This window comes from Silene latifolia, chromosome X (assembly GCF_048544455.1).
Source record: "Silene latifolia isolate original U9 population chromosome X, ASM4854445v1, whole genome shotgun sequence".
Classification (NCBI taxonomy): Eukaryota; Viridiplantae; Streptophyta; class Magnoliopsida; order Caryophyllales; family Caryophyllaceae; genus Silene; species Silene latifolia.
The window spans coordinates 303,427,696-303,439,414 of record NC_133537.1 but is presented as its reverse complement, the minus strand read 5'-3'; the positions used below and the strand labels follow the sequence as shown (position 1 = coordinate 303,439,414).

Sequence of the window (11,719 nt, the reverse complement as noted above, 5' to 3'; positions counted from 1 at the left end):
TCAATACCAGTACTCAAACCCTGGCCTTTCCTCTGTGTTAAGCCCGCATATGCCAGTATCTGCTGAAAATAGTGTCAGACAAATGGCCTGCAAAGTTGACGAAACTTCTCCTAGCAAAGATATGAGAAATTATGATTGTTTTCCGTATGGTATTCATGGAGATGGAAGCAATACGGTTAGATTCGGGATGCCAAATAGTAATTATCCATTTATAATAAACCCGAAAGGAGAGAATTGCTATCAGTACCAATATCAGCAGGCTGGGATTGCTAGCGCGCTTTTGAAGTCCAGGTACCTCAAGGCAGCTCAATAATTGCTTGATGAAGTAGTAAATGTGCTGATGAAGGTTCAAAAGAGTCTAGGGGTGGATCAAAGCCTCCCACAGAAGGTAGAGACATTTCTCAATTTTGGGCAGCAATGACGGTCTGCAAGTGTCGTAAAGGCAGTTAATTTCTAGATCAATCAAAGGTGAATTCCACTGTTTTTATCTTTCTAAATATTACCTATTGTAATGGATTATTGATTCTGAGTTAATTTAAATAAATTTAGGGTTTGTTTCTTCTTAATTCGAAAGTATTATATTTTGAGTTATTAAAGAACGGAACAATGAGTTATGTGCATTGCTCTTAATTAATTCCATGGCTGTTGTGTTTCTCTTATGAGTTATGACTGCACCAGTTCTATTTATTTTGCGGGTTATTGATCACATTTGCATCCTTTGATGCAGATACATTTATAATGGAGGATGGCAGAGTTGAGATTTTCTGTAGAAACCTTGAATGCAGTACAAGAAATTGGGAGCTAAGTGTGTGAAATTATAATTTAGTGTTTGGTGTTTGTTTGTAGTATTTATCCGAAATTGCACAAGACGGGTTGTGCTTTATTGGGATTGGGACTAGCAAAATTGGATTTCACGGTTTGGACACTATCAGCCATCTTTCCTGTGCATTATCTAAGTGGCTGGTGAAATTGACAATGGGTTATGAAACATCAACTGACCAAGGTATCAGTTTACGTTTTCTCTATTTCGTAGTTTGAAATGTTTATGAAAAACAACAACTGCGATTTTCACAGAGCTTTTTGTGATGATAATGAACCTTATTCTTGCTTAAGGATTTTGGTTTTTATTACATGCATGGGTGGGATGCCTACTGCATCTGCATAACTATTCAGTTAAGAACTGAATGTAGTGTTCATTAGGCTCGTACAATACTTCTTCACTGATGTAGCTTAAGAACTTATTGATTACCAAAGCTGTTGGTTGCAACTATCATCAGAAGAAGTGGAGGGTTCAATCTCCCTTCGTCTCTCTTCCCTTTGTCTTTCATCAATTACCGCCTCAACATGATCAGTATAGATTTCTATAATTTTGATTGCATGACGCTCATCTTCTGGGCACATGACAACCTGGCCTCCTCCATTACAAAGGTCACAAACCACAATCCAGTTTAGAACTGTCTGAAGCGTTTGACAGAGTACGATAACTTCATTGTTCAGGATGTTTAATTCTTCTCTTTTCCTGTTCACAACTTCTGCAATAACGCATGCAGGCAAATTAGAAATGCATATCTGGTTAGTAAATAACATATTTACTATAAAATTATCTTTGAAAAAGTATGCCTTACCATCAGAAACAAAATCGGTTGTTATTGCTGGTGAGATTTGGCTTCTATCTCCAACAATAAGATGTCCTAGCCTTCCTAGGGTGGGATTCTCGTTGTTTAATAAGTTCCATATTGCGTTCGGTGCCATGATAATATTCAGACGCCTAAATAGTTTAGGAGCTTCCTGCACTATTGCATCGATTTTCCGCTGGAAGCTTCTAACTATGAAGGCATTTGTAGCCATTTTTGAAGATGAAAACACACTTGCAACTCAACCAAAAAAGAAACCAAAAAAGAAAGCTGGAAATATGGAGGAAAATGTGCATGCAGGATTATGTTTTAAACATTTTAGGGGCTTGACAGTTTACTTATAGTAGGAGTGACTGTAAAGGTTAAATTTGACATGTCGAGACAGATCTGTGTGTCTCTATTTAAGTATTGAGTCGTTGCAGGTCATTTTTGGATTGTTTGGATTGTTGTATAATGTTTGAGAATCCTAGGTGTTTTCTTGCTAAATTCCAATGTATAGGGTTGTCATTTATTGATATTATCAATGTTATTTGTATATATATATATATATATATATATATTACTTATATACTATGTTACTTCGACATTTCATATGAACTCACGTACCTTTGTCCGACTAAAACTTTTACTTGATTGGCGTATCTGAAAATTTATTACAGTGAACAGAAATAGAAAATGAAATTAAATTGGCATAATTGACATCCTGCTCATTTGTCAAAAGTCATACTACAACAAATTTGTAGACAAAATGACTAAGTTTTACAGATGCCAGTTGACTTGCAGAAATTTGCCTCCTTTTTCTACTTTATAAAATATCCTTAACATATATAATTCGTTCTTGTGTTTTCACACCGTTTTCTAATGGTTAAACATACGATTTAGTTATGTGTTCAAGATTTTAGTTATGTGTTCAAGATTTGGCGCGTCAAAACCAGTTTATGAATATAATTTAATAGAGAATATAGCAGTAGTGGCGGAATTCTTAACGCATACACATTACCTGCTATACTTATTCACATAACTTAAAATCAATGGTGGGCTGATAATGAACTCTGTCAATTTCTGGTTCAATGTACTTCAGCATGAGATTTAGGCTCATATATGGTGGTTTGACCAGATATGACACATTGAGTGGAATGACTTCATGAACAGTAATCATCACCCACCCACATGACCACCCACTAATCTTTGCTTCCTCTTTTTCTATATATATATAACCATTGTTTAGGTTAGGTGCCTTGGTATTTCTAAATATAAATTTCCTCTAAAATAAGTAATAAGGCTAGCTAACACTTACTTTGTTTGTTGACTATTGAAGGTGAACACTGCTTCTCAACATCTACAAACAATGCCAACTGCCAGTTCAAAGGTACTTCCTTGACAAATTATAGATCATAGATTATGTTTTAAGTATTTGCTTAATAGATATATACATGCATGTTGTTTTCTAGCCTTGATGTTGTCATGTTATCCTTTCTGTTGTCATGCAATCATCTCTCGACGTATGTTTGACGTTTCGTATTTGTATTCAGAAGCTATTCTGTTACTGTTGTTCATGCATGAGCATGCAGAGAAATTGTACCTTACATCAGATAAAATTTATCTTACTCAGGAATGTTTGCAGTACACTTCATTTTCCATTTTTTTAAGGACATTGTTATTGTTTTGTGGTGTCTCAAAAGCTTTTAAGGAGTTGCGGATTAGTTTTAAATTTAAAATAAGCATCTAAACAGATTCATGGTAGGGTAGCTTAATAGATATATACATGCATGTTGTTTTCTACTGTTGCTGTTGTCATGCTATGGTTTCTGTTGTCATGCAATCATCTCTCGACTTATGTTTGACGTTTCGGATTTTTATCGAGAACCTATTCTGTTACTGTTGTTCATGCATGCACAGAAATTGTACCTTATATTAGATAAAATTTACTAAGGAATGTTTGCAGTACACTTCATTTTCCATTTTTTAGGACATTGTTATTGTTGTATGGCGTCTGAAACGCTTTTAAGGAGTTGCATATTAGATTTAAATTTTAAATAATTATCTAAACAGATTTATGATAGGGTGGGCTATTCTAAAACACTTAGTGATTATGTTATGCAGTTAATGTCAGGCGGTTCGACAACTGCAGGTATTAAGACTGATTTTGGAGGTACTAGATTGGATCGACGAACCCAAATAGTCATCCCTTTCCAATCTCTGCTATTGCAGATGACTAAACATCTGCATTTCCCTGCCCCAAAATATAAGCTGATAGATGTTCGGACAAATAGTGCAGCTGTGTTAGTTTACACAGATTCAGGGCCTGAAGCATATACTTATGTAGGTGGTCCGTCTTTGAATATACATAACTCTTGTTAGAAGGCTGCACAAATTGCTGTTCGTGACTTAATGGAGAGGTTTAACGTTTGGGTTGAGGATATTTCTATTTTTAAACGCCGGGAATTTGAGCGGTGTGCGGGTCTCTATAAATTAAAACGCCAGGAGCTACGCAATCATAGTAGGGGGGTTGTCGGGCTTCCACTACTTGAAAAGCTGGGTAGGGGTGCGCCTATTGGGAGTGTACCAGTCATTGTAGATTACAATGGTATATTACAATTGATCATATGTAAATGCCATATCCAGTGCACTGGCCTTGAAATTGTTGCACATGGTCGCTCTAAATACACTGCTTGGACGACCATTAGCTCCCTCAAAGGTAGTAATGACAGTAAAACATTTTTCAGTGTGCGTTGTGATCATATCGAAGATTCAAAGAATAGCCTGGCAAAGACAGTCATAGACTATCTCATACCCATTTACAACTTGGAAATTATTGATGCAAATTATAACCCGAAACTAACTGCATATGCGGCTATCTTGTGTGCGCTTGAAATGGAAAGCTACCTGGCTGCGAAAGAGCGGTTTTTAGGTATGGAGATTATGACTGCAACTCCAATTTCGCTACCTGTGAAGATATGTTCCCCACCAAAAGATTTGGGGATTAAGCTACCTACTATGATTTTTATTCCTGTCCCGCCCAAAAAAAAGCCTTACAAGACAGCATCAATGCAATTGTCTGTTGAAACTAAAATGCAAAGTGGCCACAGGAAAATTTTCAGGGTCCCTGAGGAACTGCCCACGGTGTTCAAACGGGCAAAACATAACTAAACTCCTTAGGTGTTTAGCTATATCTTAGACACATAGAATTTTGTTAAGATATACAGCCGGAGTACAGGTTGTCGTTGTGCTATTATGTATTTTCTCACTTTTTATTTAGTCCTAGGCGTAACTAATGTAACTTTTTGTAATGACCCATATTGCTGCTAGAAGCGTTTACGGGCACAGAACTCCAAAAATTTTGTTAAGATATACAGCCTGAGTACAGGTCGTTGTGTTATTATATATTTTCTCACTTTTTATTTAGGCTTGGCGTAACTAATGTAACTTTTTGTAATGACCCATATTGCTGCTAGAAGCATTTACGGGCACAGAACTCATTTTCATGTCTTTGTAAAGTTCTCAATGTAATTTTCTTATCATATATTAAATGAAATTTTGGGTATACGTGTAAGCTGGTTTCGTTATGTTTTATGTCTTTAAAGTACAAAATAGTTATATAGAGGCGTACTGCAGCTCAAGATATGATGAAATAAAAAAATAAAAGAAAAAAATAAAACTAGCTATTTTATCATTTTATTATTATTATGTACCTGTTATGCAATTTAAAGTTTATCGTTCAATTGCAGTTTACACTTTCACTACTTTTGTTTGCTAATCATTTTGTTCTGAATGTTTACCCATTCAATTTACGTAGTTACTAAATTCATGAACTAACTGTGTTGCTCATCATTATTTCTTTTCTGAGTTTATTTTGTCTTAGGCATAACTAATGTAAGTTTTTTGTGATGACCCATATTGCTACTAGAAGCATTTATGGGCGCAAAATCATTTTGATGTCTTTGTAAAGTCTTAGTGTTGATATGCATATCATCTCTGAATTATCTGTTTATAGGCCTTCCTTTCTTATTATTCGTTCTTTAATTTTTTTTATTTAGCTATTTCCTATATTTAACATACTTGTGTCGTTATCTAATTATTTTCACGTGTATTTTGTGTACTTATCCAGGTGTAGACTTTTATTGTTTAACCTTGACTTCATTGTACCCAAAAGATTACAACACCATTAGAAGTTTTTTATATGGGTAAGTTTTTCAAGATTAAAACCACTTACAATATTTTGTAGCTTTGGTGTTTGGCCACTACCCAAGAAACAAATAGACAGAACATTGAGAACAACGATAACTGACAAATGTTTATGTAAATTTTTAATACGGCCAAATGTAGATACTTTTCCTTATTATTCAGAGACAGTGGGCATGGGTAGACCTAAACGAATGCGTCAAGTTCTTTCACAGTCCGAAGTACCAACGTCTAGGTAAATTTTATTGTTCTTTTTTGTTTGTCTAATAGCTAATACTTTTTCTGCTGAGGATTCTAATGTTTCGTCGTATCCTTTTATGAAGTGGTATGGCTAGGACGGTTGCTAGACAGCCAAAAATACCTCGGACAAGACATCCTATTGCCCAAGCATGCAGTAAGTAGTTACTTTTCTTGATCTTTATCTCAATGACATTATTTCAATAACCTTCTCTCCCTTTATCTATTCACCAGAACACTATTCACTTTTAAGTTCTCTTAGGAATACCAGCTGCAACAATAGGTCAACCTCTACCTCGAGCACCTTTGCAGCTACCTCTGGTCCAGCAATGCAACAAATGTCGTGCATACAAGATTGGATTTGAGACAAAGAATTTTTGTTGTGGAGATGGCGCTATAGAACTTCCTCAGAAGGAATACCCTGTTGAATTGGCCAGGCTTGTACACTGCCAATACAGAAGATGCAATACATTTTCGAAAGTATGCTAGGGTCTACAATAACCTCTTTGCCTTTAGTTCAATTGGTGGAGACTTTGACTGCCAGACAATAAATGTTATTTATGTTTTCAAGTTGCATGGGCAGATTTATCACCATGTTCCAAATTTAGTCCCTTCTGATGGTAGGCCGAAGTATTTGAAGCTATATTTTTATGACGGCCAACATGAAGCCGAGAACCGGGCAAATTGTTTCTCTGAATTAAGGCAGGATGTTATTGATATCCTTATGCGTGTAACTCAGACAAATCCTTATGCACGATTCTTTCGCTCACTTAAAGATATAAGTGTCGATGAAAACACTGAAATTGTGATAAACAAAAATCCACGTGCAGACCCAAATGTCTATAATGCACCTACATCTGATGAGGTGGCTGTTATTTGGTCAGAGAGTTCTTCCTCAAGTCTATCTGATGGACCTCACATATCAGTGACTGGGAAAGTGAATGGCACGCATAGGATCATGCACTATTATGGTTGCTATGATCCACTGCAATATCCGCTTTTGTTCCCCTCTGGCGAGTGCGGATGGAGACAAGGCTTAAAAAAAAGGAAACAAAATCCCCAAATTCAGACTGCTAATGCCCAACCCATGCTACATCCAGCATCCGTGGAAAGTGTCGAGGCTCTATTAGAGGCGGAAGAAAACCGTAAGTATTTTTAATTAACTATAGCTTTTCCTTTTAAAACTTTGTTAAATTATTATATATAGTTTAACAACATTATTAACTATGCGTTTTTTCCCAGGCACAACGAGAATGCATACTGAAGATGAAAAGCAGATATCTTGTCGCGAATATTATTGCTACAAATTGCAAAATAGGCCTGGCAACATGATGTTAAAAGCAGGGCGCTGCTTACAACAATACATTGTAGATATGTATGTCAAAGTTGAAAACACTAGATTGGATTTCTTCAGGCATAATCAAGATACTATTCGCGCTGAACTCTATCAGGGAATATTAGATACTATAGACGCTGGGGAGAGCTGTGCAGCTAATGTTGGCCGACGGGTGATTTTGCCTCCTACATACATAGGTGGACCTCGTGACCTAAAGAAAAGATACCTCAATGCAATGTCCCTTGTGCAGGAGTACGGTAAACCAGACCTCTTTGTAACAATGACATGCAATACAAACTGGCCAGAAATTAGGCAGCAACTTAGCCCTGGAGAGGAACCCCAAAATCGGCCAGATATAGTGGTTAGAGTTTTTCATGCTAAGTTGTTAGCTCTGAAAAAACAAATAATGGAGAAGCATGTATTTGGAGAAGTTGCAGCATTCATTTATGTGGTTGAGTTTCAAAAAAGGGGTCTACTACATGCTCACATTTTAATTATCCTCAAGCCACCCTATAAAGTTAACGTCGTTGGCGACTTTGATAAATTCGTATCAGCTGAAATACCAAGCTCAAGCCATCCAACTCTTCGTGCAATGGTTTTGAAACACATGATGCATGGACCTTGCGGCCGTTTGGATCCTGATCGTCAATGCATGAAGCACAAAAGTAGTATTGGTCAGTGCAAGTACAAATACCCAAAGAGCTTCACATCTGAGACTACCACTAATTCAGATGGATATCCAGTATATAGAAGGCGGGATACTGGTGAGTCTGCAGTTGTCCGAAAGGAAACATTAGACAACAGGTGGGTTATACCATAAAACCCATACTTATTATCACTCTTTGACTGCCATTTAAATGTTGAAATTTGCTCAACAATTCAAGCTGTGAAATATTTATATAAATATGTCTACAAAGGTCACGATAAAATCCCTTTCAATGTGGTGAGGGAAAAGGACCCAAAACCTATTGATGAAATTGAGCAATATCAATCTGGTAGATGGGTGTCGCCATGTGAAGCAATGTGGCGTATTTACGGATTTGATTTGTTTGAAACTCAACCACCTGTTATGGTACTGCCTGTACATTTGCAGAACATGCAGTCATTGCAGTTGCACCCAGAAGAAAATCTGGAAAGAGTGGTTGCAAACGAAAAGCGTGCTCGAACACCTCTCACTGAGTTTTTTAAGGAAAATTCAAAACCACATGCTGAACAACTCCTGTATCGTGACTTTACAAAAAAATATAGGTGGGATAAAGGAGAAAAAAAGTGGTTTAAAAGGAGAACCAAACTTGTGGTCATTGGTCGACTTGTCTTTGTTACACCTTCAGAAGGAGAGCGTTACTTTCTTCGCTTGCTACTTCTTCATGTCCGAGGACCTAAGTCTTTTAAAGACCTACTCAATGTTAATGGGTTTGAATGTAAGACATTCCAGGAGGCCGCCCTCAGACGCCACCTAATTGAAGAAGATAACACAGCTGATTTGTGTTTAAGTGAAGCTTGCAAGGTTCAAATGCCTTCTGTTTTGCGATACCTGTTTGCAACATTGCTAATTTTCTGCCAGCCAAGGGATCCAGCTTCACTATGGACAAAGTACTACTCAGAATTATCTCAAGATTTCAGGCATAAATACCCACATGAACCCAACAAAGTAAATCACCTTACAGCTTCTTCAGTAGAAGGATCTTTGGAAGCAATGGGAAAGTCCCTGAAGTATTTCAACTTAGAGCACTTAGTTGAAGCACAGGATGATGAAATCAGGAGAACCAAGGATATTATAGATGCACTAGATGCCCCTATTCCCCAAGAATGCATTGATTTTTGTAGCATGCTTAATGCTGAACAGAAGGAAGCATTCAATACTATAGTTAACCATGTAAAAGAGGGAAAACCTGGGGCTTTTTTTATAGATGGGCCAGGAGGTACAGGAAAAACATTCTTGTATAACGCGTTGTATGCAGAGGTGCGTCTCATGGGGAAAATTGTATTACCAACGGCTACTTCTGGCATAGCCGCTGCTAATATACCTTCTGGAAGGACAACACATTCTATTTTAAAGCTCCCTCTGGATACGAGTACGTCCTTGTCATGTGACGTACCAAAGCAAAGCAGTTTGGCAGCATTAATAAGGGAGAGTAGTTTAATTATCTGGGATGAAGCGTCCATGGCTAAAAAACAGAACATTGACGCAGTTGATCTTTTACTTCGAGATCTGTGCAATGCGAAAATAACATTTGGAGGTAAAATTATTGTTTTCGGCGGTGATTTTTGCCAAGTCCTTCCAGTAATTCCTCATAAATCACAAAGAGAGGCAGTAGAGGCAAGCTTGGTTAACTCTCCATTGTGGCCTGGATTCATCAAATTTCGCTTAACTGAAAACATGCGAGCAAGGGAAGATCCTATCTACTCTGCATTCTTGTTGTCACTAGGCAATGGAGAATTGCAAACTGAAGAGAATCAGTATGTACAACTTCCAGAAGAAATTGTTCGACATCCTACTGATGGTGGGCCAGATCCTATAAATGAAATAACATCAGTTGCATTTCCAGAACTTGATCTCATTGAATTCAGCTCTGATATTTTTACAACACGCGCAATCCTTACACCAATGAATGAAGATGTGGATGCAATCAACTCTGTGTTGATAGATAAGTTCCCAGGGGAACCTGTAATCTACAAAAGCTATGACACAGTACTCGATGACAAATGCAATATATACCCTGCTGAGTTTGTCAACAAACTCTGTCCAGGTGGCATGAGCCCACACGAACTTATCCTCAAGGAGAATTGCCCAGTTATATTGTTACGCAACATACTTCCATCATTTGGCCTTTGTAACGGAACTCGTCTCCTTTGCAAACGGTTCAGCCCCAACTTGATTGAATGCGTCATAACAACTGGCCACCATAAGGGGGAGCATGTGTTCATACCGCGTGTTAAGTTGCGGCCATCGGAATCAGCTAACTATCCCTTCCAGTTTCAAAGGAATCAATTTCCAATCAAGCTAAGCTTTGCAATGACAATTAACAAGTCGCAAGGCCAAACTCTAAGCCAAGTAGCTGTGTACCTCCCTAGACCATGCTTTTCCCATGGGCAGTTGTACGTAGCATTATCCCGTGCTAGGACATCCAAACAAGTTACTGTTGTCTCAACTACAAGGCCAAATTTTATACCAGATATCTATGTTAAAAATGTGGTGTCGTACACAGTACTCCGGCTTGCAAATATTATCTCATAACACTCATCTATGTAAGTGTTAGACATATATATACATATAAAAGGCAAAAGATCCATATGCTGATTAAAGTGTACTTACCAGCTAACCTTAAAATGCTAATTTTCTTTTCTTCATGTTGTCTCCTAGATGGCGTATCCATAAGACGTGGCTTACTTTATGGCAGGGAGCATATGTGATTAAATATCTTTCAACATGTTTTTGGAAACAGTAAGTTCCCTTGTTCCATTTACTTTAAAACATGTATTGATTTAAAGAGGTTAATATTGTTGTTAATATTTGTTATCGATTACTTGCTTGAGTACTTGAAATACGAGGTACTCACTCATCTAATATAGTTAGAAGCTCTATTCAGCATAATACTAAGAAATGCAAAATGAATTTCTTTGAAAAGTTGGACCTTTTTGTGTGTTCTTTACAACAGACTGTGTATGAATGCTTGCTTAATTGTAATTATTTATGTCATGAATGTTTAGTGTTTGACAAGTTTTAGTGTAATTGTTCTTTTGGCATATAGTTTAGCCAAACCGTCATTGGTTCATCTAATATTTGAGCTATGATCTATTTGTTATCTTGTTTGAGAATTATTCTTGTGGCAAATGCAGTACAATGTTGATATTGGGTCAGTTACAACGTTCCGATGCTTCGTGCTTGACTGTTGATTATGATCTTTTGTATCCCAAGCTCTTTAAAACAAAGGTGCAAGTAAACATGAGTGATTATGATAACGTAGTTGAGGCTTTGCCGTACCTAAAAGTGAACCGTAATTTATAATGGAGGTTACACAACTCGGTCGCATCTTGTTCATGTAGATTGTAAAGTTGTAGAACCCCTGTAATACTCCCCCTTGTGTTTATTTTACCTGGTCATTTGAATTCCATGTTGGTGTGTTTCCTTTCTCATATTTTCTACTTGTAAGTTGTAGCATACATACTCTTGGAATTGAATGCCTATTCTTAGAGCAGCTTTTGTGGCATAGTGAGGGAATTTTTACGCAACTCATGCTTACAAAGATTAATGTTCCATTCAAAAGCAATACATGTTTGCTTTTGAACCCGCTTCTCTACTAATTCTTCAACATTTTGCTTATGGTTT

At 37.1% G+C, this 11,719-nt stretch overlaps 1 protein-coding gene across 1 annotated transcript; it reads left to right on the top strand.

The window, feature by feature from the left end:
* The first annotated feature begins 2,679 nt into the window (after positions 1–2,679).
* On the top strand, positions 2,680–10,627 carry LOC141620425 (uncharacterized). Its single transcript, XM_074437299.1, has 9 exons — positions 2,680–2,706; positions 2,953–3,003; positions 3,687–3,956; positions 3,999–4,757; positions 5,961–6,051; positions 6,316–6,533; positions 6,637–7,198; positions 7,296–8,153; positions 8,307–10,627. Exons 1-9 carry the CDS (start codon positions 2,680–2,682, stop codon positions 10,625–10,627), a joined length of 5,157 nt encoding a protein of 1,718 aa, XP_074293400.1.
* Positions 10,628–11,719: the final 1,092 nt, after the last annotated feature.

Bases quoted from the DNA above. Each gene is read 5' to 3' on its own strand.
- LOC141620425 (XM_074437299.1), top strand. From the start codon at position 2,680: ATGAACTCTGTCAATTTCTGGTTCAAT. The intron at 2,707-2,952 runs GTACTTCAGCAT...TGACTATTGAAG, and splicing joins CTGTCAATTTCTGGTTCAAT to GTGAACACTGCTTCTCAACA. The intron at 6,534-6,636 runs GTATGCTAGGGT...TTGCATGGGCAG, and splicing joins GATGCAATACATTTTCGAAA to ATTTATCACCATGTTCCAAA.